The sequence below is a fragment of the Trichechus manatus genome, unplaced genomic scaffold (assembly GCF_000243295.1).
Source record: "Trichechus manatus latirostris isolate Lorelei unplaced genomic scaffold, TriManLat1.0 scaffold00145, whole genome shotgun sequence".
NCBI classification, from domain to species: Eukaryota; Metazoa; Chordata; class Mammalia; order Sirenia; family Trichechidae; genus Trichechus; species Trichechus manatus.
This window is the reverse complement of record NW_004444081.1, coordinates 4,823,115-4,849,025: the sequence shown is the minus strand read 5'-3', so window position 1 is coordinate 4,849,025 and position 25,911 is coordinate 4,823,115. Positions and strand designations below refer to the sequence as shown.

Here is a 25,911-nt window from a genome sequence, read left to right as displayed (position 1 = left end):
TTTCTTGGCGCGGCCCGGGCCGGGATGAGGATTCCCGTGCTTTCATCACTTGCGGTGGTCGGAGAGCCGCCAGGCAAGGAGCGTGCTGGCGCCGCGGTCCAGGTGGCGCGGAGACCTCGACTGGGGCCCAGCGAGGGCGCGGAGCCGCGGACCGCGACCGGGCCCGCGCGCTACGAGTTAGCAGTTACACTTGGAGGGGAGGAAACTTTGCGTGCCCGGGAGGTTGCAGAGGCGGAGGGGCGCACCGCCGCCGCGGCGAGGTGGGCCGCGCAGCTCTGCTCGGAGAGGGAGCGCCGCGGCCCAGCCACTGGACGCGCTCCCAGCCCCCCGCCCTGAGCACCCCACCCCCTTCCCGCTGCCGCGCACGCAGCGGCGCGGCCCCGGTCAGAAGCAGGCGGATCCGCCCGAGTGAAGCAGGGCCCGACTCGCACCCAGGACTCCGGGCCCCAGCCTTCCCTCCTAGCCTCAGAGAGGCATCCGACATCCCCCTCTCCTGAGAAGCGACGCGGGCTGGCGGGACGTCCCGAGAAGGCTGGGCGCCCGCGGCCACTTCCCGGCCCGGGTGCGCAAAGGAGCGAAGCCAAGGGACGGCGTTCGCTCGGGCTCCCTCTCGGGCGCGCCGGAGCCGGGGGCGGCTGCTCCGGCTGCAGCCTCGCGGGCTGACGCCTCCCGGGCCGAAGCGTCCCCCGGCGCTCGGCAACTTCATTCCGCTCCTGCAGCGGCCAGCGAGCTCGCCCATCAGGTAAGGAAGACTGCCGGTTCCTACGATCCGGCTCGGGCGGGCGTGTTTCTGAAAAGTTGATTTGAAATGCATCCAAGAGGGAGCCGGGGCCAGTCGCGGCTCCTCCCCGAAGCGACTGCTTTGCTCCTGCAGACATTCCCGACACCGGCCGACTGGCTGGCGGACCTTCCCGCGCGCCCCCCAGCAGAGCGCACGCTCGGAGTCCCGGAGCAGGCGGGACGGTCTTTGGGTCGCTTACTCTGCCCCTCCCCGGCCGTGGCAGGTGAGGACCACCGCGGGAACGGCTGGGGAGTTGGCTGCAGACCCCGTAGTCCCGCGTGCCTGGGCCAGCCCCGCGAGGAAGAGCACTTACTCCTTTTAATCCCTTCATACCTTGGTAACTGTGTTCCCGAACAGGCGTCCCTAGGGCCATATTAGTGTAGGTTGGGGCGGAGTCGGACTCGGGATAGGAAACCTGGGGCCTCGGGGCGGGGGGGTGGGAGAGCTGGGGAAGGAGAAACGCCGTTGGGGGGCGGAGGCCTAAGTACATAACGCGTTGACTTCGAGTGACATCAGATCAGTCAGAGCAGTTCTCTGTGACTTGTCTCTCTCCCCTACCCCACATTTCTCTTGGCTGGACTCTACTCTCCTGGCTCGTTCTGGTCGTCCTGGACACTCCCTTTGTCTTTTCCCAGGAGTGCGGTGGCTTCGGGCGCCGCGTCCCAGCGGGCACGGACGCTAGACGCGTGGCTTCCTCTTTTCCGCAGGTCCACCCGGCCTGGCCCGATCATGTTGGACGGCCTGAAGATGGAAGAGAATTTCCAAAGCGCCATCGAGACTTCGGCCTCCTTCTCCTCGCTGTTGGGTGAGCTTTTAGGCCATGCGCCCCGGGCGCACCCTCTTTCTGCCAGGCCTTGGGCCCGGGAGCCCCCCTCACTGGGACCTGGTCAGCTCTCGGGAGCTAGCGCTTCGCTTCATGCACTCAGTTGAGCCCACTCTCTGTCCGCCCGTCCGTCCGTTCCGGGGGGTTAGCTTCCCTACCCCAAACCAACAAGGTGCCTGCGGCCTCACGCATCGGGCACCGAATTCCCCAAGGCCGCAAGGGGCTGGCGAGCTTGTTTGCAGGCGTCTGAGTGGCAAGTGATTAAAAATACTCAAGACTGGGTTTTTAATCACAGAGCTGATCGACGTCTCATAAATGCCGTCCTCTTCTCGGCGGCCCAAGGGCGGGAATCCGAGACCCGAAGCCAGGAGCGCCCAAGTTCGAGGCAATTTCTCGCCCCCACCAACTCCAGCCCCAATTTCAGCTCCAGGCACGGCCGATAGGCTTTTCCGGGCCGATGGGCAGCGCCGCGCGGGGATTAGCCCCCGCGGCGGGGCCCTCTCTTCGGTTTTAATTAACTGGAGCCGGATCCCGGGTCCGGCATGTTCCCCCCGCCCCCTAGCCCCTTCTCAGCGACCGTGGAGGAGCGACGAGCCAAAGGGTCCACACGCGCGGGTCTCCCAGAGCTGGGGCCAAGGATTCTTGCTGCGAGTGTTTTTTCCCCCCTCAGTGCTTGCAAGTCTGGGGAACGGGTGTTTCATTTTTAGTGTTTTACAGGGAGAGATTTTCGTTTTGTCACTTAAACCTCCTTCCCTCATTTGGAACCGCTAGAGCGGGGTGAAGGCGGAGGATGAGACAGTTGGGCTGGAGAAACCATATCCGGAAAGGAATCTCCCACCCCTCACCCCAGATGAAACGAAATGACGCGCACTGCGCTCCCCTCTTTCAGCCCCCCTTTCAGGAACGTCCCTTCTCTGTCCAGCCTCCGAAGGGTGCGTGGGCCAGAGCAGGCGCTGCCGGGGCGCCGAGCGCACGCTAATTTGTGCACATACACTGCGTGCGCCCTGTGTGCTCCGCTCGCCCCACGTCCTCTCCCAACCCCCGGCTCGTGTCCCGGGACGCCGAGACCCAGCAGAATGGAAAGGGAGTTTTAAAACTGAGAACTATCTCACTGCTTTACATAGCCACACTCCTGCCTGCAGCCCAAAGCCTCCAGCCCCGCTCTTGAGCCTGACCTGCGATAAAGAGAGAGGAGCTTAGCCAAGAAATTGGGAGGAATCAGGACCATTTTGGAAAGCAAGCTCGAGAGCGTTGTTACTGGGGACAAGGTCTTCCTTAAATAGCTGTGAATAGTGCCTAAAGAGGCAGCCAAGGCCCCTCTCAAAAAAGGAAAGAGAAAACAAAACAAACAACCCCACCACACACACACAAAACTCAAAAAAACAAAAAAACCAAAGGAACGTTAACAGAGAAAAGTCCAAGGGGTAAGACAGCGGACTCTGTCTGCGCAGTCGGTTTGGGATCGGTTTCATCCCCATGCAGGGCTGCTTGGCGCGCCCGAAGCTGGAAATCCTGCCCGGGACTCTCCGCGGCATCTCTGCGCCCTGCATCTTTCACCATTTTTTTTCCTTCCCCTTATCTTGACATCTCTTAATTATATATATATATAAAAAAAAACCTCATTTGCAATTTGCACGGCAGCCAAGACACAGCAGTTTGGAGTTCATTGGTTTGAACAACACTGGGTTTGCCTTGGAAGAGACAGTTACCATGTTTTCGTATGCACAGGACTTTTTAGGAAGAAAAAAAATCAAGTTCCCCCTCAAAAAAGAACAAAATTACGTTTTAACAAAAGAAACAAAAAGTCTTTTTATCGACTCAGTTTTAAAAATGGTCAATAGAGACAAGCATAGTGAGTGATTTAATGATTAATCACTGTGTGATAAACCTGAGCACAAATTTATTTCTAGTCTAATTTTACGGGACGCTTGCACATTTGCGCGCTTACCCGGGTATGTTTGATAATTAAAGGCCAGTTACTGATTTCCGCTCCCTCCCCGATAGGGCTTAAACCTTTTCCACAAAATCGCCCTTTATTGGAAGCGTCACTTGGTTTGATTTTTCTCTACCCTCCAATTCTTGGCTAGGTTGATTATCAGGGGACTCCCTGGGGGTAGGAGAGGGTCAGCACAGCGCGGGGTGTTTGTGTGTGTGTGTGTGTGGGGGGGGCAGTTCATGGGTGTGGAGGGATCGGGAGCGGGTCAGGGCCGGGTTTGTCGGGGATTCGGGGCGGGTCCGGCTCACTCATGAACGTCTGTTGCGGCTGCAGGCAGAGCGGTGAGCCCCAAGTCTGTCTGCGAGGGCTGTCAGCGGGTCATCTCGGACAGGTTTCTGCTGCGGCTCAACGACAGCTTCTGGCATGAGCAGTGTGTGCAGTGCGCCTCCTGCAAAGAGCCCCTAGAGACCACCTGCTTCTACCGGGACAAGAAACTGTACTGCAAGTATGACTATGAGAAGTAAGTGGCAGCGCCGCTCGAGCGTGATCCCACGCACAGGCATCAGCGTGCGCCGGTGACTTTCTTTCTACCTCCTTACCCACATTCGCTGTCGGAAGGTACAAGAGGCACCCAAACCCTCCCAGAGAAGCAGAACGCCCTCTCACCCTCTTTTCTATACTTGAAGGGCCGCAAAAATCCGCGCTGGTGTGCGCGTCCACGGCCCGGGCCCTGCAGAAGCACGCGCTGTTGCTGCCTTCCATGGTCCGCCAGCCTTGTTTTCAGCCCTCGCAGGCCCTTTCCCTGACTGGGTCCATTTCCAGAGGCCACTCCTCTGTGGGGCTTTGATCCCATCAAGCTTCGTCCCCCCGTTCCCAGGTGTGCCCGGTGGGTTGCCAGTGGCCCCTGTCTCCTCGCGCGTGTGCCGGGCGACGAGGCTGTATTGACCTCACGGCTTCAGTCCCGTGCGCGAGTTTCGCGCTCGGGTTTGTCGGCTGGGATTCCGACGGAATCGGCTTGGAAATGGCGCTGCTGACCCTGCCTCTGAGCCCGGTGCACACCATTTTTGGCCCCCCTCACTGCCTCCCTCACCCCCCGTTTTTCCAAAGCCCCCGCGAGCAGGGGCTGTTAGGCCAGAAGTTGGGGCCTGACCTGACGCACCCTCCTCCAACCTACGCCTCCTCGTAGCCCCAGTATTGGTATGCAATTCTGCCAGGCAGCAGATTTAGTTCCCTCCCGTCGCCATGGTGTGTTTTGAGGAGAATTGGGAGGCAGGTATGGCAGCCATTTAAGATAGCAGACTATTTCGAATCTAGATTTCTGCAATGCGTAAAGCCGGCATGAGGCTAGGAGTTGAAGGGATTTCCCAGTTCTCACTAGGCAAGCACAGAAGAATTCAGGATGTAGGGAGAGGGAACTGCTTTTCCTTGTGAAAACGGCTAATTAATAGCCATTGGCTTCGCAGGGCTGTGGCGGATATTGAAGGAGAGAAAGGTGGCAGAAACGAAGGCCTTTGCTTTTGAATTCTAGGAGTGGTATATGTGACCGCGTGCGCGCGTGCACGCGCAGAGGAATTCTGCATTTGTCTCTGGTGAATAAAAGGGACAGCACTATGTAAGGATAATCAAGGGAGGGTTAGTGTGCTTGAAAAGCAGTTCTTTACATGTTATTTAAAACGTGCTAAGAAGGGGTGTGCGGGGAAAGTCTCACGCTGACAAAACGCATTGAGAAAGAACAAAAATACCTTCTTTTCCATGTTGCCTGAGCTATGAGGTTTACCAAAACTGACGGAACGGTTAAACCTAATTCTTTCTGTTACTCCGTGCTCCTTTTCCATAGAATGGTTCAATATTTCCCCCATGTGGAAACAGTACTGGGCACTTTTTGTTGTTGTCGCTTTGAAAAGATAATAACTACATTTTTCAGATTAAAAAAAAAATACGTGCTCAATTTTGGAGGGGCTGGCAATGCAGAAATATATGAAGAACTGAAAACTCTGCATGCCCGCTTCACAAAGTGAAAACTGTTATTAACATTTTTGAAAGAAGTTATGCCTGTGTCTGTTCTTTGCCGTTTGTTTGGTGCCACAGTATCTGAGAGAAAACTGCATTTTTTGGGTGCTTGACCCGATTTCGCCCACGCAACTTCAAGTATCACCCTTAGACAAAGCTCCTGGTTGATTGCTCGCTTCTCACGTAAAGGTTTGAGTGTGGTATGGACCTAATCTTTATCTTTCTGCTTATAGATTACTGAAGTGTCCACATCTTTTAGTGTGCACATCTTTAAGGCAGAACACTAGCAAATTCAAAAGTATTGGAGCTTAGGAAAGGATTTGCATTGTGAATTTCTATTCTGTTTGTTAAAAAAAAAATCACAACTCAAAGAAGGCTTCAGGGTCAACACAGCTGTCTGGCCAGTCAAATCTTCTTTAAGGAAGTCAGGCTGTGTCAAGAGGAGAAGAAACAGTTGTTGTAAAGTACTTAACACAACAATGTCCCTTCCATTTCAGCCCTCCAGGTTCTTCGAGGTTTGGGGTTTATTAGCCCATGAGATAGTTCTCTTCTCACAGAGCTATTTCTGCAAAGGGAAAATTACAGGGATCAACTTGCCAGCTGTTGGCCAGAACATTTTATAGAGGGCTGTGAGCTACAGTGGTCAGAGAGGTGTTGTTGTTACGAAGGTTTAAATTTCAATCTTTATATATTTTCTGGAAACATGAATGTCCAGAATCGAGTTAATTGTACTCTCGCTCATGGCACACCGTCAGCACTGGTCTGTGCTCAGCCTCCTCAGTTGTTTTTTAGACTAATTTTCTTTCTTTTTTTCTCCTCTTCTACCCCTATCCCATTCTTCTTCCAACAAAACAGGGCTTGAATATATTTGATATTCTTAATGGTATTCGTCTGCATGGTAAAGGCTCTGGGAGAGAAAGAAGAGGCTTTTTGTTTGTTTGCTTGTAATTAGGCTCAGGACAATCTTTCAATCACAACAAGCTTTTTTTCAGCACTGGGCTAGCAGGTGAGAAAAAGGCTCAAATCTTGCCTTCAGGAGGCTTATAGCCTAGTACCTTTCCTATCTGTGTTACCCTAACAGTCAAGCATGTTTCAAACACCAACTCTACTTGGAGTGCAGGACAGGGATGAAACAGAAGCTGTCTGGAATGACTAGACCTTTATCCCCCAGAGGGATACAACTCAATTTTAGACAATAACAATGAAGCTAATACAGGGAGCAAGATGTGGGCAGATAATATGATAGTATACTTTTTTGTTTAACAAATACGTTTTGGTTGATCTTTTTTAAAATTTGAGACCCAGGCAAGGTAAATGGAGAGGAAAACGAGACTGAAGTGGTAGGACAATGATGATAAATTCTAGAGCAATTAATACAAAGCAAATATTTGGGCAATGCCCTTGTTTCCAAAATTGACGAAGTTCAAATGATATTTCTATACATTTAAATGAAAGGAATCTGTAGCTAACGTGCAATCTTTTGTGAGGGTCGCAAATATTAACAAAGAAAGTTTATTTATTTTAGCCCTTTGTATGTGCATTTCTGGCTGATGGGCGGTTTTACATTGGAATTATTAGCTGCATATCTGAGATGTCAGGCAGCCTATTAAAAAGTGAAAATCCCAGTCTCTCAACTACAGTAAAACCTGTGGAAGCTGGAACCTGTGTAAGGCAGAAACCTGTCAGAGAAGGAAAACACAAATATTTTCCACTAAAACGAGAGATAGAAAAATGGTAAGACTGCACCCTGTCAAAGGCGGAAAACTTGCAAGACCCAGAAAAACAAGGCAGTCCCATTGAGTTCTGGCTTTCTCAGGTTTCACTGTAATTGGTACAGCTTCATGATGTCCAACACCAACTTTGTCTAATTTTTTAAAAAAAATTGAATCGACCGGGGCGTCATGAACACGCAGCCATTTATTGAAAGACTTGTGGGATGTTTTGTTCAAGGTTTGTCTCAAACTCTGTAACAGCCTTGGGAATAACTTATCCTCTGATTACCCAGAACAAATAAGCAGTTAAGGCTGGAATGTAGCAAACTGTTTTATGAACATCTCAGAAATTAAGAACTGGAGGTGACCTTCATTGTCCATGAAATGTGATCAAAGTAGTTAGGTGGGATAGTAACATTTACCAAATTGATAAAGCTGTACTATGTCAGATAAAACACATTAGCACGCTATAGGTGTGGGTACTTAAAAACTGGATTTCAGCATTCCTGAAAGTTAGCAGACAACCAGAACATTTTTCCAGCCCGGGGGACTTCTATTTATATAACTGTTGTTCCCTATTTAACTGAGTCCTCTATGATCTGGTTACTTTGGAGTTTTCCCTGAATATGTTCCAAACAAATCCTGTAGTTGGACCTAAGTCTGAGACAGAAGAGGCTGCTGAATAACAGGAATGTGGTAATACAATAGATAATTAAGCCTTCTGGAAGGGATCCCACATTTAAATCAAGTTAATATTGTTTCTTTCACGTGCCTGGCAGCTCGGTGTGTCAGGCGGGGCCCTGTCCCATTACATGTGAAGTTTATCATTATCCCTTAGATTGTTCTGGACGTCCTAGGAGCCATGTGGGATAGTATTGCTGTCATCGGGGCTGTTCTAGTAACATCGTAACTCCCCACATGTCAGCAAATCACAGGCCTTGGGAAGCCTCTCCTCAGAGGACTGGCTCACGTTTTCTCGCCTTTCCCCTGTCTTTTGGAGCAGACCCATTTTCGGAAGAAGGGGATCGAAATGGGGGAAAGAACGTATTACACATGAACCTTTCTCTGTGTCTTTCTTTCGACCTGCTGATTAGCAGCCCACGGTGGAAATGGCTGAGGTAATGATCTCTATTAGGATCAGTAATGAACTAATTCTGCATTTTATCAGGGTGGTGTAGGATGTGTATGTAGGGAGGAGAGCTTGTTTGCTTTTATTATGCTGACATTACTTGGAGATCAAAATTGGCCATGCAATTGCTCATAAAGGAGCTCACAGATGAGATTATGGAGGCGATTGTTAGATTTTGCTTTCCTTTATCTTTTGTTGGCCCCACTCCTGGCACAATAAAATTTAAGGAATATAAAAATCAAACACAGCTAGGTAATAAATGGATGTCTGCCTTAAATTGCAGGAGGCTTAGCTCGGAGTAAGCATAGTGGATGGGCCGTGGCTGTGTTTGTGCAGAAAGGCTTAATCTCTCTCTCTCTCTCTCTCTGTTTTTCAGAGGGTGATTGGAAACATTCTGTGCTCAGAGGTGTTTTCTGATTTTATATGTATTAGTCTTGGGGTATGGTTTTCTTGGAATCTTACACTTAAAATAAAATTAGATGGCACGAGTAGGTATTAATGGTATTCTGGGAATTAGATATGAACATTGCTTTTTAGGGTAGGCTTGTGGGATTCTTTGAATCTTTATATTTATGGAGCACATTAAAAAAAATTATTTCTGCATCTAGTTTTACATTCTGTGGACTCCCGAGACTCGTCATCCAACTGGCTAGGAAGTCGATTTCTCTAGTCAGATCTCGGTGACGAGATTTTCTGATAGTTCCTTGTTTGTCTTGCTTTTTAAATTCCTTTTTCTTATTTATAATTACGTATTCACCAAAATACTGTTACTAATTTTGGGGAGGCCTCTTCATTGTTGCTTTTTAAATCTGATTTTTGTCTATAATGAGCAAAGAATAGCTCTCTAATGAGAACCGTTTCATTTATTATATTATCAGCTAATTATTTTTTATGGTCAAAGAAATTATTTGGGTCAGAGTGTTTGGAAGTGAGAAAATAGACAAGTGTTTAAAATACTCAGTATATTAACAGAAATTTATTAATACTTCTCAGAGTAAATACATATTACAACATGTCATTGTTGAATTATATCAAGTTCAAAATAACCAAGGCTGAATCATGTTCACTTGATTATTAAGTACGGTTGTACATGCTGGGAAATAAATTCTGGGGAGAAAAAGGGTAATCGCATGCACGATAGAGAGATTTAAAAATAATTTCTGCCCTAACTGTTGTTTGAAAATCTTAGCTGTACTTCCGTGTTTTTCTTTTTTTGAAACATCTTTCTTATATGAATTTTCAAATGCACTTTTACATCGTCAGAGGGAAATTCTTAGCTGAGCCACTTGCTGGGTGAGGTAACTAGGGTGGGGAATGCCCCTCCCATCTGCACAGAAGCAGAAAGGTCCGTAGGGGAGAGGCCTGCCGTATTTCCAACACCCTGTACGTTTTCTGAAAGTCCCTTAGCGACGTGTAGAACAGTGTGGTGGCCAGTAGCCCTTCCCAACTTAGTTTGGGGAGACTGGTAATTTTTAGGAGCAAACTGTAGAAAAGGTTCTGGGAAAAATATCAGCGAGGATGGAGAAAGGAGGCCCATTCCTCCCTGAGAACAGGCTTTTTTCTAGTTCTAGAGAGAATCTAGCTTGGTGCTCCTTAGGGTTTACATTTTCTCCTTGTCTCTTTGACTAGCACAGTGTGGGACGTTTTATCCTATTTATCGCGATTAGAGTTAGTTATGATATCATTGACCAGTGCCGACTGCAGATTCATGTCTCTTTGTCTTGTGTTAAATGAAGGCTGGCTGACCATCTTGCTGAAATGAAGCAAACGCCTTCCAAATGTCAAATTGTTATTTTTGTAAAACACAATTATCTCTCTATATTTTTCACCAAAGTGAAATTAATAAAATTGATACGGCCCTGGCATTAATTAGCAGGAGGATTAGAGCTATATTGGCTGAAAAAGGGGCTGTAAACACTGTAATCTTGCTACATGTTTGTTTTCACACTGCTGAAAATAAATAAAATGGGACTTAGGATAGGGATTAAGTTTCTTTTGGCATTAGACGGCAGATGCAATTGGAATGCAGCAGAAACACGGAAGTATCAGTGAAGACATTATGTAAGGAACAGAACTATGGCCCTATGTCAGTTCCTTACCCTGTGGGTATACTTGGTATGGTCACAAATACCCCATCTAGGTAGTTGAAGAAGAATTTGGAAACCTACTTCTGTGCTGTTCTGTTCAGTGGTAAACCAAGGCAACCAAATTGTCTTTAGAGCTTGTCACCTGGCCGCCATGCATGGCTTCGCTAGAATTTAATGAAACCATCGCCAGACTCCCCATTACTGCTCCTTAATGCCGTAACAACTAAAAATATAAAATGGGCTGCAGCTTTTCCTAGCTTTTAACTGAAGTCACATGAAACAGTTTGGGCTCTTCCAGCCTGGATTCCAACATTCCAGTTTGGGGATCCTATTTTTGGATAACGGCAAATATGTCTGGCTTTTCCAGCTCTCTAGGCTGCGGTGTCTCTCCATACGGTTAGATTTGTGTTTTATCATTATTATCATGTAATGGTCAAGCCCTGGTAGATATCTGGGTGTTATAGGTTGTCTGACAGGCCCAAATAAACTCTGTTCATATAAAACATATCTTTAGCAGCCAGCCTGGCTGGGAATGGATGACATGCCATATCTAGACTTCACATCTGGCCCCGTCCCATTCTGCCTCCCCCAGGCTCCTCTATGCCCTGTGGCCTTCTATTAATTTGACTCTTGTGAAAAATCAGATATTATTTAAACTCTATCACATCAACTACCTCATTTTTTACCCCAGGCCATCCTTATAGACTGTTAGCTCTCTTTGGATTCTCTTACTTGCAGTAACCTGATTAGCCTTTTTGTTGTGGTTGTTGACTGCCGTGGAGTTGGCCCCTGGGTCATGGTGACCCCATGCACAATGGAACGAAATGCTGCCCAGTCCTGTGCCATTCCCATGATCTGTGGCAGATCGAACCGTTGTGATCCATAGGGTTTTCAGTGGCTAATTTTCAGAAGTAGATTGCCAGGCCTTTCTTCCTAGCCTGTATTAGGCTGGAAGCTCCACTGAAACCTGTTCAGCATCATAGCAATACAGAAACCTCCACTGAGAGATGGGTGGTGGCTGATGCACATCATGCGCAATCAAACCTGGGTCTCCCACATTGAAGGTAAGCATTCTACCTTAGATGCACAAAAAAGAGCCCTAGCACATGGCCACCCAGTTACTGAGCAGGGGAGGAAGGCTCAGTTCAGTATTTGGTGAGGAGTGTTACTCTCAGGTTTGCATGATCCCATGCTCATGACTCTTACAGGTGACCATTTAGGGTCCCCTGGAGCCCTGGTGGTGCAGTGGTTAAGAGCTACAGTGAGCTACAGCTGCTAACTCAAAAGTCAGCAGTTCGAATCCACCAGCTGCTGCTTGGAATCCCTGTGGGGCAGTTCTGCTCTGTCCTATAGGGCCGCTATGAGCCAGAATCAACTTAATGGTAGTGGATTTTGGGAGCATATTTCTGAGTGTATCTGGCATCTTAGTGGATGCTGGGTTATGTCCCGCCACTAGAGATGGGTGCCTTTTGATGGGTCAGAGAAGTGCTTGAGTCTGATACTGTCACCAGTAAGACAGGAGAAGGAGTCATTGGTGAGACGCCTGGTAAGCATTTCTGATAGGATGTAAATGCATCACTCTCAACTTCCTGCTGCTGCTCCTGTCTGGGAAAACCACTCTTCATCTCTTCGAGTACCAGATTCTGCTGCTACAATGAAAAGATCTCTGGGCCACTCTCCTCTCCTAGTTCCATCCACCCCTTCAGTTACTCCCAGCCTTTCCTTGACTCACAATTTGGTTGCCTCCTCCCCATCCCAGCCTCAGGAGCCTTTAAAAGGATTTTTCAAAACAAAACATAACAAAACACCCCCTCCTGAACTCCAGATTAGCTTCTTAAGCTCATTAAAGTTCCCTTAAATACCAAAATGTTGGGCTCCTGGGGACTATCCTCCCAAACCATATTTTCATTCTTAACATTGTTGTCATTCATTGTGCAGCAGATTAAGGCTAGCTCCCTCTGGGCCCAGGAACGTCCCCTCCATCTCTGCAGGAGGGCCCAAACATGTCTTTGTTTGAGCACCCCGACAGGCTGAGCCTGAGTGGGAGCTGATGCCAGCTTGGCCTGGACCCCCATCTCCAGGGTGGAAAAGAGGTTGAGGTCTCTCCCCAAGATGGAGCCCAGAAAAGGGAATGGGCCATTGGGTGGAGAAGGTGGGACTTTTGCAGATTTTGGGAACTTGGCAGTCACTGGGCCCTGTCCTAGTCACTGGAGAGAACCAGGAATGAGCAGTTGTTCTGATGGCCTGGATTTAAAGAGCTGTCTTTGCCTTAGAGAATAAGGGGGGCTTTGGGGGCCCTTATGTCTGGGACCCAGCATAAACAGTTGTTGTTAATTGCCATCGAGTCAATTCCGACTCATAGTGACCCCACGTGTGCCGAGTAGAACTTGCTTCATAGGGTTTTCAAGGCTGTGACCTTTTGGAAGCAGATCACCAGGCCTATCTTCTGAGATGCCTTGGGTGGGTTCAAACTGCCAACTTTTTAGCTACTAGTCAGGTGCTTAACCGTTTGTGCCGCCCTGGGACTCTGGCAGAGGGAGTAGAGCCCCGTTTCTGTGCATCCCTCAGACGCTCCCAGCCCTTCACAGCCCAGAGTCCGAAGGTCACACCTACCTTTCCCCTGACACTCCCTCCTTCATTTCAGCCTCCCTTCCTCCTTTCCAAAGCCTCCCGCCTCCTCCCTGTTATTCCAGGCTTCTTTCCCTAAAGCTGAATCTTGGGGAGAGCTTTCTGGTTTTGACAGTGGAACAAATCCTTTTTAGCATAACCATCGTGAGTTTCCCCCCTGCTGCTGGCTCCCCTCACCCCTTTTCCTCGTGCCCCTCCTCACACTGTGGCAAGGATTCCTATTGTGCATGTGTTCCCAGGGGAATGACAGCCACCGGCTTCATACAGAGGCCCAGGGATGCGGGCACAGCTCTTCAGAGACGAAAGCCAGCTGGCAGTGCTGTGAGGGGGGCTTTGGAAATCCAAAGGGGAAGAACCTCCCAGCAGACACCGCCCTGGATCTCTTAGGCTTCGGTTTCTCCCGCTCCGTGCCCCTCTCTTTTCCTGGGACTCTGCGCCTTGAATCCCTGGATTCAGCCACAGCACTGGTTTTCTAGCTCCATTGTCAGGGTCTCAGCTTAACCTCACCTTCTTGCTTGCCTTATGCACTGAACCGGTCTTCTGACCTTTCACAGTTCAAGTTAGCTGCTCTTACTAGCAAAAGAAGTCACACCGAGATGTACATGGCAATGTGCTGTTCTTCCAAAGATACTTTTTAACTGGAAGGATGTCCAGTCAAAGGAATGCTATCTTATGATAGAATCTTAGGCACTAGAATGGGACGAGTGGGGAGATCATTTTGGGCAGAATGCTAATAATACTTTGTAGGGGGCTTCCCAATTTGTCTGTGTAAGACTGCCCCCTGATTGTACCCCTATCTTTTTCTTCTGGGTTTTCTTTTCTTTGCATTTTGATATTAATTGGGTTCTATCATGTCAGAAGTCTATGTTCATAGATGGAAAGATTTGGGACAGGTGGGCACGAATGGTTTGAATATTGCATATCTCTTTGTATTTCTGGAAAAATAACTTGAAACAAATGTCCAACTTCAAGGGATATCCAAGCCACAATTTCTTCATCTGTACAAAGGAAAATAATAATAATGGCTCCATAGGGTTATTGTGAAAATAATAGAAGATAATGAGCATGAAAAGTTTTTGGTAAAATGTAGACTACTGTACAGGGATGGTATTATTATTATTGTCAATTTTTTTTATATCAGTAAAAGCTTATACATACTCTTGTTGTCGTGTGCCGTTGAGTCAATTCTGACTTATGGCAACTCCGTAGCAACCCTATAGAACAGAGTAGAACTGCCCCATAGGGTTTCCTAGGCTGTAATCTTTATGGGAGCAGATTGCCAGGTCTTTTCTCCTGCAGAGCTGCTGGTGGGTTTGAACCGTAGACCTTCTGGTTAGCAGCTGAGCATTAGGAGCCGTATATGATAACCCAACATAGTATAGTGGTTAAGAGCATTGATTCAGGAGCCAGAGTGCCTGGGTTCAAATCCTTGCTCTGCTGCCCACTAGCTGTGTAACCATGGACAGAAACCTTGTATTCTCTGTGCCTGTTTCTCTTCATTAACCAAGCCTATTGCCGTCGAGTCGATTCCAACTCTTAGTGACCCTGCAGGACAGAGTAGAACTGTCCCATAAGGTTTCCAAGGAGCGGCTGGTAGATTTGAACTGCTGAACTTTTGGTTAGCAGCTGAGCTCTTAACCACTGTGCCACCAGGGCTCCTCTTCTTTGACATGGGGGTAGTAATAGTACCAACCCACAAGCTCATTTTGGGTTAATATTTGTGAAGTATGCAGATCAATGCTTGGCCCATAGAAAATGCCATGAAGGGATTTGTTTAAAAAAAAAAAAAATTCTCCTTTTCAATTTTCAAAGAGCTTTCACATATTGGGCCTTGTAACAATTTTAAGTTAGCCAAAGAGAGCCCCCTCTCCCCATTTTGTAGCTGAGGAAACTGAGGCTCAGAGAGGTCAAGTACTTGTCCAAGGTCATGCTGCTTGTAAAGAGAGAGGCTGGGATGCTATCCCTGGCTGCTGACTCCTGGTCCAGTGGCCTTTCTACTGAATCACAACATCTGCTGCTTGAATTCTGGTGTTCACACCCCAGTGAGGTCACAATTCTCAGTTGTCCTATTGAACCAGCTCTTGGAAAACAAGTCCCCACCTGCTAGATACTTGAGCTTCCAGGCAGCCTTCTGACGGTCAGCTGTCTATAGTGTTCTGTGGTTTTAAAGGAAGTCTTTGGGATTTGAGATTGCCTGAGTGTTCATGTGTGCATGTAAGGCGCTAGTGGACACTCATCACTCCTGTCTGTCAAACTCCTGCGCAAGCGCAAAGCCGTCCAATCCTGTCCTGTCCCATTCCATCTGCATTGGTCTCCATTGTCTCATTAGCGTAGTCGCTTTTCCCGTTGGAAGAACAACAAAGAGGCAGATAGAATCCATTTTCCTTCTCTCCAGCTCCCAGATTTTGCTCTCAGTGACTTTTGGGAGCCAGTCTGCACATTTGGCAGCAGACCTGTTAACTATCAGATCCGGAGCCTTCCAGACATGGCTTCCTTTGGGACTCACCAGCAGCTGTCCATCCGTTCCTTGGATAGCCCCTTTCCAAGTTTTCTTCTGAGCTGTATTGTGTTTTCAAACAGGCCCCAGCCTCAACTAGGAAAGAGCCCAGGTGCCCCCATGTGAGGCTGATTCCAAGAACTGTTGACACTTCTCTTGTTTATTGCTTGGATTGACTGGATCCAAAAAGGAATAATGGAATCTTGGTTTTTAAGGAAAAGTAAGTATTCCTGTATTGTATCACCTCTCTCACCACTGCCGGTACTTTTCTCTGAAAACTAGTTCAAGTCAATTTTAGAGAGATGAAATGTATATCTTGAATTTAATCTTTGTAAACTGGAGTTCAATGAAACTAGAGATTCCAGGTAACACATGAGCAACTGGAATGCACTTTATCTAGTTGTATGTGGATTTCTCAGATTGAGAATTAAATGGAATATAATAAACTGGTCTGTTCATTAATTAAATCATTCATTCTTTTAATCATCAGACAGATTTATTAAATTCTTGCATGTTCCAGGTATGTAAAAATGAATAAAACCAAGCACTCATGTATTAACAGTCTAGCAGAGACTATTTAGAGACATAAGTTAAACTGGTACTTAAAAAAGAGTGAAATTGTTTAGGAGAGGCATGACCAGAGGGGCAGAGAACCAACTGTCTGAATCCTTCTGTCGTACTACACACTGTTCATTATCTTCATACTGCTTATCACAATTTGGAATATATATTTATTGACCGGTTTATTTTCTGTTTGTGTCACCAGATCATAAGCTTCATGAGGGCAGCATCCTTCCTCTTCTTGTTCCTTTTTTTTTTTTTTTTAACTTCTGTATCCCCAGAATATTGTGCAGTACTTGACATACAGTAGACATTTGACAAATACATGTTGGTTGAACGGATAAATTAATCAGTGAGTGACTCTTGTTTGGGGCTAGTGAAAAATCTTCACAGAGGAAGTGACACGTTAACTAGCTCTTGGAGAATGAATGGAAATGTGGGAAAAGGGTGAATGGATAGGAGAATTTCAAGTGGAGGAAAAACTGTGTGTAAAAGAGCACCCAGAAGGAAGTGTGTTAGTCTCTGCAGTCACTAGTCAGGGAAAGGGTGGTGGCCACAATGTCAAGTGCATGAGGGGCAGGGTGGTTGTGGGAAGAAGTTTGGTATAACATGCGAAGGACTTTCACCTTCTCCTGTGGTCAACAGGCGGCCAGCAGGGGTTTCTAAGCATTGGAATGATGTGATCACATCTGTTTTTTGGAAAAGTAATTCCGGTGCAAACTGGAGCAGGCATGAATAGGAGCTTGGATAGAGACTGATGGCAGACAGCCAGTTAGACAGTTGTTGTTATAGACTTGTTGCTGTTAGGTGTTGTCAACTTGATTTCAACTCATAACAATCCCATGTGACAGAGTAGAACTGCCACATAGGGTTTTATAGGCCTTGATCTTTATGGGAGCGCATCACCAGGTCTTTCTCCCATGGAGCTGCTGCATGGGTTTGAACCGCCAGCCTTTTGGTTAGCAGCCAAGTGCTTAACCATTGCGCTGCCAGGGCTCCTTTGCTATAGACTATGGTAGATGAGAAATAATAAGGGTAAGAATTAAGGTGGAGATAGTGGGAATGGAGAGGACAGTCATGGTCTAGAAAATATTTCTGACATCTGGTGGGTAGAACTTAATGACTTAAAGGAGGAAAAGAGCAACAGAGAAGAAAGATTTGAGGATGATCCAGAAAGGACCAAGTGGACAGTTTTGTCAATAACTGATGTAGGGAATAAAAAAAAAATTGGGCAGGTTTGGGACAGAAGTGGATAATGAGAATAGTTGTGAACATGTTAAGTTAGAGGTGAGACATTCAAGTGGAGATGTCCAGGAGGCAGTTGCAAAAGAGGATCTGGGAAACAAGGCTGGAGACAAAGCTTTAGGATGCATCAGCATATAAATGTGAGAAGAATAAGGGGACATTATGTAGAGTGAGAAGAGGTCCAAGGAGAGAGCTCTGGGGAGCTCCAGATTTAAGGAACTGTGGGAGAGTCTATAATGGAATGATGTAGTGGGTTGAATAATGGCCCCCCCAAAGATATGGCCAAGTACTAACCCCTGGTACCTATGAAAGTGTGACCTTACTTGGAAATAGGGTCTTTGCAGATGTAATTAAGTTAAAGATCTCAAGATGAAATCATCTTGGATTTAGGGTGGGTCCTAAATCCAATGACCAGTGTCCCTATAAGAGACAGAAAAGGAGGAGATACAGGGACACTCAGAGGGGAAGGTCATGTGAAGACAGAGGCGGAGATTGGGGTGTTACATCTACAAGCCACGGAACACCAAGAACCAAACGAACCCTGATGACACCTTGATTTTGTACTTCTGGCCTCCAGAACTGTAAGACAATTAATTTCTCTTGTTTTAAGCCACACAATTTGTGATAAATTCTTTGACAATCCTAGGAAACTAATACAGACATAGAGGCAAGAGAGAACACCAGGAGAGGTGGGGTTCTGGAAGATAGAGCAGGAGTAGGGAGTTTCAAGAAGTAAGACTGTGTATGTGCCCTTGGAGTTGGTGTTTAGTCATTAGTAAACTTATCAAGAGAGTTTCATTAGAGGGATGGACGGGAGAGGACAGCATTTTAATGGGTTGTGCAGTAAACGGAAGTTGAAGAAGTGGAGGACTGATGTGGCTGATTTTTGAGAAGACGGATAGTGAAAGAAAGATGAGAAGAAAGAAAGATGGTGGAATGGAGGTAGAGTGAAAGGAAGATATTTTAGGATGGAGTAGACTTGAGCCTACTTGCTGGCTAACTTGAGTTTAGCCAGGAAAGGGAAGATGTTGAAGATCTGGGAGAGAGAGGGACATCCAGTTCATGCAGGAGAAGCCTGGAAACCTGGGAAGGGTCAGGAACACATCTGGGGCACAGCTTATGCCCCTGCTTTGACCTTTCCCAACCATCCTCTTTATTCGCTTGTGCATTTCTCTGTGGATTAGCTGGAACTTGATCATCATCCCACAGGACAGAGACCAGCAGAAGGTGGGTCTGTTTTGCATCACTCCTCAGGGTCTCTTTTAAGGTGGCTACAGTCGCTTCCCACAGTTTCTTTCTCAAAGTCACTCTGCTTCAAGGTCCTGAGGATGGCAGCAGAATGAGGTTCCACCTTCCTTCCTTCTTCAGATACCAGTTGTTTTAGTGTGAACCTCACTTGTCTGTCTCCCTCTTCCTGTTCCTGATCCATGCAGAAGGTGGACCTGGTTACAGTGTGGTCCACAGTGTTCCACTGTGCAGCTGATGCTATAGCACAGGTGGGCAAGCCTCCCCAGCCCAGGAACTCGTCAACTGTGCTTGGCAACTAGACCATCCCCACACCTGTCAGTTGAAGTCTTTTAGTTTCTGTGGTTCCCAGGAAAACTCTCAAAAGAAGGTAGTTCAGGATGTGGGCACTCTCCTCCTTTTTGACCAGGGCATGGTGGCTCAGTCTCTTTACCCAACTTTCCCTCTGTTTATAGTCTTGTCTACATGGTGGGTGCATATGTTTACTTTCCTAGACTGGAGGCTAGAGTGACCTAGTGGAGAACAGTAGGTTTTCAGAATCCTTGAGCTGTAATCCTGCTGGTCACCTCTGCCTTGGCTGAGGGGGCTTGGGCAAGTCATTGGACCTCTTTAAGATGATCACATTTATCACAATGCCTTTGCTTTAAGCTCCCTGACAGGTGGCACATGAGCACACTGCCTTCTGTGCACTGGTGGAGTGTTAATTTCTTTGACAGGGAGTGGGAGGGTGCTGAATGGATTGGTGGGACTCTTTCCTTAGGTCTAGGGCTGTCATATACACATGGCCTCAGGCAAGAAAAGGTGGCAGGGTCATAAGAGGCCAGGCCACTTTACTTAGAAAGGAATTAAATTGAAATTGGTTCTGCCAAGGAAGCTGAGTATTTTCCAATGGCTCTGCCTCTGTGTCCAGTAAAATCAGTGGAAAATGTATCAGTGATGGGTTATTTGATATCATAAAGACCTAACTGATTCATGGAATGAGTTTCTCTACTTGTCAACTGGTTGTTTGAGTTTAGTTTAGATTGAGCTCAATAGTGCTAGAAGGGAGTTGAGCGGAGAACTGTAATACAAATTGCAATACTTAATGATGTATTATTTTTCAATTTCCCTGTTGACAGTTAAAGAGCAAGGGCCAAATGGAATGCACTCTTTTAAATGGCAACATGGACACAGTGGAATTGTAGGAAAGCCATTAGTAGCCAAACCTAGTTAATATCAACTCAGGTAAATGTTCTCCATTACTGGCCTCTTCCCCTCAACTCAATTATTAAAGGATTAAAGGACTTCCCCAATGGACTCCCTTAAAAATTTAATGATGCACGGCACTGCAGAGGGTTGAACTGTTAAGATGAAGTGATTTCAGCTTTGCCCTGACAATGCTGGTTAATCAGAGAAAAAAGAAGTTTCCAAAGCTCACATTACCTGTAATATGGTAAGACCCACCATCAATAAAGTCACATGCTGTGGAATCCAGGAGGTTCATGTTCCTGACTTTTACCAGATTGGACTTATTTCAGGGGACAAAGTGGAGGGAGAATATGTCTGACTTATTGCTGTACATTTGGTTGTGGCGTTTGTCCAGATAGTACTTATTCTTCCCTTGAATTGAATGGTGTTTTTAGGAGAAGCTAATGGAGAGATATGTGTCCAAGGTCTTGGTTTGATGTTGTAATTATGTGCATAAGGTGGTCACTTGTTCCTCAACAGTCACTTGCAGCCTTCTTGAGTATGGAGCATGTTCTTTGAGTTGCCTTTCTTTTTTTTTTTGGTAGTAATACACACACACAGGGACACACTCTGTCCCCGCAGTATGACTGAGGGCAAGGTCAGAGGTGCAACCTGTGGCCAGGAAATTGAGTCAATGCTTCTTGGTTTCTGTGGGAACTCAACCTGTATCCTTAGGCCCACCAGCACCAAGGGATAGCAACTGAGCTAATCAGCCACAACCAAGTTTGAAAAGCAAGACCATCCATACACGGTGAGTGCTGTGGTTATGCAGGTCTACGATGGCGAGTGCAAGAGCAGGTGAGGGTGTCATACAGGACACTGACTGACACTTTTCTGACTGGTGACATCTCTCTTACTTATTAAATCCCCATTGTGGGAGATGATGTACCTCACTGAGAGCCTTGTGATGAACTATCCAGTATTTAGTAGAAGTCCTAGATTTCAAGGGTTATTTCTAATTTTAAAACCTTATTTAGCATAGGATCTCCTGTTTTTGTTTTTTTTTAAATTTGTTTGTTTTTGTGTTAAAGCCCATTCCTTATTTGATTGTTCTAAAGTTTGAGTGCAAATTATCATCATTTTTCATGTATAGTTGCCTTTCAATTTTTCACTTCTAAAAAGTGAAGCCATTTAAATTCAGCCTTTTTTCTTTATGCTCTGAATTTACCATTTGATTGAAGATATTGTTATATTTAGGGAAAGATTTTAAATTGTGAATCTAACTCTCAGTGTTGGTCAGCTTGAAGGGTAAATTTTAATTCATTTACTCATTTATTCAACTAATATTTATTGAGCACCTACTATGTGGTAGGTGTTGTTATAGGCACTCAGGATACAGCAGTGAACAACAACAACAAAAGAGAGACCTTAACGTCACAGAGCTTACATTCTAGAGGGAAGAAAGATAATGAACAAACAAATAAATAAGATATATCTTCCCCCAGATAGCCACACGTTTGACTCCCTGACCCCTCCTTGATATTTTTCTCAAATGTCCATTTTTCTCAATGAGGCCTACCCTGACCACCTATTTAATTTTGCGCCCCACCCCCTACACTCCCCACCTCCATAACTTCTATAATTTTTTCTTTTTCCAGACCATTTATCACTTTCTACCATATCCAATAATTGTGTATTATGTCTTATTATGTCTAATTATTGTTCGTTTCCCCTTTTGAATGTAAGTTCCACGAGAACAAGAATCTTTGTTTTGTTCACTGCCTGGAGCCTGAAACTACTTTTATTCACTAGTCTAATGCCTGGAGCATAATCAATATTCAGTGACCATTGTGGAAGGCCTGGAGTACCTGGATGTAGAGGTGAAAAAAAGTGAAATCTCAAGGAAGATTCTGAGATGCTTCACCTGAATTGGGTCCGTGGTGGTGCGAAGAGGCCGGATGAGAGGGTGGAGTGATAGTGGTGGCAGTAAGACTTTTCTTGGATGTGGACAAGATAATATTCTGCTTCTTAGCTCCATTAGTTATTCCTGAAAAACTATCTCAGAAGCCAAAGTGGAGGAGAAAGTCAAGTGAGTGAATGAAAATTCAGCAGTGTTGATGGTTCGGTGCTGTCTTTGGAGTAGAGGTTTTTAACCTGGGCTTGACTTCAAGATATTCATGAATCCCTAGAATTTTCCCCACTCCCAAATTTTGCGTGCACTCAGGCACACATATGTGTGTGTGTATGTTTATCTGGGAGAGAGGGTCCGTAGATTTTATCAGATCTTGGAAGTTGCCTGTGATCCCAAAATGGTTAAGAGTTGTTGATCTGGAAGAATAAGAGTTAAATTCTTATTCTTATTCTCACATAAGAGTTAATAACATTGTAAGAATGGAGGGCAGGAAGACACACAGACCCCCACCCCCCAACACATACACAGACATAGGTTCAAATCCCATCTCAGTTACTTGGCAAGTTACTTAAACTCTGAGGAGTCTCAAGTTCCCTTATTTCTAAAAGGCAGGAACTATTTATTTATGTAAGTAGTAAGGATTAAAAATTATGTATGTTTATAAAGCATCTAGTAAAGAGCCTCAAAATGGTAGCTAATTATACCAATAATTTACTCACTAATGTTTAGCAATGTTAGCCAATTATAGGTTATGCCCAGATGGTCAATTTTATTCTCATATCAGTGGTTTGTTTCTTTCATTACTTTTAAACTTAGGCGTTACTATTCTAAGAATTCTCAGTGTGTATACCTAATATTTTTAAAGGATGTAAAAGCAGACAGATTGCCTTGTAAAATGAAACCACACATCAGATTCAAGAAAGAAAAATCAAGAGCAGGAAATAAAATACTTTGTTTGAGAACGGGGGCTTTAAAACAGATAGCATCTGAGAGGTGGAGCCAATGTGGCACCCTAGACAGATGCAGCATGCTGTCCCTCTGCAGCAAAGACCTGAAAAACTAAGTAAAACAGATACAAATGTCAGTCCTGGAACCCTAGCATCAAATGAAGGGATAAAGAACTAGATCAAACACCAAATGGAAGAAAAAAACTTGTGGGAAACAGAGAACGAGGAGAGAATGAGAGGCGATCCCCTTCCAACTAACACTGCACAGCATGGCCATCTTGAAGCACAGCCAGCAACGACCTTGGACAGGGAGTACGGGAAGGCAACTTCACAGAGCTCCCAATAGGAGCCAGAACACCAAGCAACTAGAGAAACTTGCTTTCCTACCCCTCACCCTTCCGATGAGTAGACGTAAGAACTCCCCCTTCCCGCTGTATGGCTTTTTTTTCCCTTCTCTTTCTTCCTTTTCTTTCTGCCTTTCACCTAGCCTGTACACCACCTGCCCTTTTCCTGCCTGCCCCTGCTGTGCTACCACTTCTAGAGAGCCAGTGGTCTGCCGTCACTCTAGGTTCACCCTGTCCCCATCTGGTGGCTCCCACTGTGTCACCATTTGATTCTCTTTTTTCTTTCTTTCTTTCTCTGACCTAACACTGTAAGCCACCTCCTCTCCTTTCCTGCTGGCGCCTGGGTCCACTCCGCCCTCACTTGCTGGTCCCACCACACCACCATTTTTTTTCCTTTTATCTTTTTTCCTTTCTTACTTTCCTTTCTCCTTCCCACCTAGCCCCCTACACCACCTCCCCGTCTTCCTGCTGACCCCTGCCATGCCAATGTGGCTAGTGAGCCACTGGCCTGCTGTTGCCTCATATCTGCCCTACCCCCACCTGCTGGCCCCTAGTGTGCAGCCACTTATTATTTTTTTCTTTCTTTCCTTTCTTTCTCCCTCCTACCTAGCCCTGTATGCCACCTCCCCCCTTCTTGCCGACCTGGGTCTCCCCTGCCTTCATTCACTGACTGCCACCGCACCACCACTTTTTTTTCTTTCTTTCTCCCACCTAGCCCTGTACACTACCTCTCCTCCGTCCTGTCAGCCTCCGCAACTCTGCCATGGCTAGAGCATCCCTGGCACTCAGACCTGCTGCCACACAGGACCGACCCTTCCCTTCCCTTCCCTCCCACCATTTAACTAGCTGATGAATGGTGGGAAGCAAGCCCATACTGTCTCCTATCTCACACCCCTGCGCATCTGGCAAGGGGCTGTGAATGCTCCCACTATGCTTGAGCAACATCAGGAGGCAGATAGCACCCAGCCATTCTATCCTCAGCCACCTCACCAAACCAGTGTACAAGCAAGCACACTCACCCTACCTGCTGCTGCCCTGCCCAGTTGAACAAGGTAGTGAAAGCTATCAAGCCCACAAACAAGCCACAAAGCATGCCTAGCATGCCCACCCTGACATATCTAAACAAAACAAAATAAAAAAACAGTATGAAACAAATGAACATACAGTCAATAAATAAAGAAAATGATACCTTAATGTATTGGAGACAGCAGGCAATATCACAGCATATTAAAAAATAGGACAAGATGGTTACAGCAAGTGACCAAAATTAAGCATCAGATAACATTCCAGTAGAAGAAGAGGCAGTGGAGTTATATAATATAGAATTCAAAAGACTAATATTTAGGGCTCTCAAGAGATTAGGAAAGAAATCAAGGGAAACACGGACAAAAACAAGGAGAAATTAGACAAAATAAAGGAAAATACAGAAAAAACCAATGAATACATAGCCAAAATCAAGGAAAACACAGACAAAGCAATAGAAGAATTCAGGAAAATAATACAAGAACAAAACATTAAAATAAATAAACAATTAGAAATCATACAAAAACAGCAATGAGAAATTCAAAATTCAGAAATGGACAATGCGATAGAAGGTTTTAGGAGCAGATTTGAAACAATGGAAGACAGAATCAGTGAAGTTGAAGACAAATCAAGGGACACCACTTTGTTTGAGGAAAAATCAGAGACAAAAATGAAGAAAACCTAAGAATTATGTGGGACACAATCAATAGCAAAAATTTGCATGTAATCGGAGTTCCAGAACAGGGAGGGAAATGGAAAACACAGGGAAGATTGTTGAAGATTTGCTGGCAGAAAACTTGCCAAATATCATGAAAGATGAAAAGCTGACCATCCAGAAAACTCAATGAACCCCACATAGGATGGACCCTAAAAGAAAGTCATGAAGACATATCATAATCACACTTGTAAAAACCAAAGACAAAGAAAGAGAGCAGCTCAAGAAACATGAAAAGTCACATACAAAGGGGAAACAATAGTCTACTTGGAAGAAATTGCACAGGCAAAAAGGCAATGAGATGACATATATAAAACCTTGAAAGAAAAAAAATGCCACCCAAGAATATTATATCCTGCAAAATCCTCTCAGATACAGTGGCAAAATTAGGACATTTCCAGATAAATAGAAAATAAGGGAATTTGTAAAAACCAAAACAGAATTAAAGAAATATTAAAAGGAATCCTTCAGTTAGAGAACCAAGAACATCGGACAACCATCTGGGTCTAGGACACAGGATGGCATCAGCCAGATACCAACCTAGGTAAAGAACTCCCAATAATAAAACAAAACCAAAATACTTAAAACAGTAAAACAGGGACATCAACCCATAAATGACAACAATGTCAAAATAATAAAAGGAGGAGTAAACAGTGTAGGTATAGAACTTTCAAATGGAGAGGAAGTCAAGGCAATAGCAAGTAGTAAAAACCAGTTCACATTTAGGAAGATAAGGATAAATTTCAAGATAACCACAAAGAAAGTTAACAAACCTACTTATCTAAATAAAAAAGAAAAACATAAAAAGACTCCGTAAACTCAAAATATAATAACAAAAGAAAAGAAAATCCACCAACAAAAGGAACGCAACACAGGAAAGTAAATGAACAAAGAAAACATTAGCACCACACACACACACACACAAAACCACAACAATATGACAGTAATAAGCTCATAACCATCAATAATGACACTGAATGTAAATGGCTTAAATGCACCCCAGAAGAGACAGAGAGCAGTAGAATGGATTAAAAATCAGGACCCACCAGTATGCTGTCTACAAGAGACATACCTTAGACACAAAGACATAAATATATTAAAAAATCAAAGGATGGAAAAAAATATATCAAGTGAACAGTATCCAAAAAA

At 45.6% G+C, this 25,911-nt stretch overlaps 1 protein-coding gene across 1 annotated transcript in view; it reads left to right on the top strand.

The window, feature by feature from the left end:
- Positions 1 to 386: 386 nt before the first annotated feature.
- LMX1A (LIM homeobox transcription factor 1 alpha) overlaps positions 387 to 25,911 on the top strand; it is a 207,430-nt gene continuing 181,905 nt past the window's right edge. The window contains exons 1-3 of the mRNA XM_004385762.1: positions 387 to 742; positions 1,489 to 1,586; positions 3,874 to 4,060. Coding sequence (XP_004385819.1) covers positions 1,511 to 1,586; positions 3,874 to 4,060 — 263 coding nt within the window. The 5' untranslated portion in view covers positions 387 to 742; positions 1,489 to 1,510. The remainder of the gene's footprint in view (positions 743 to 1,488; positions 1,587 to 3,873; positions 4,061 to 25,911) is intronic.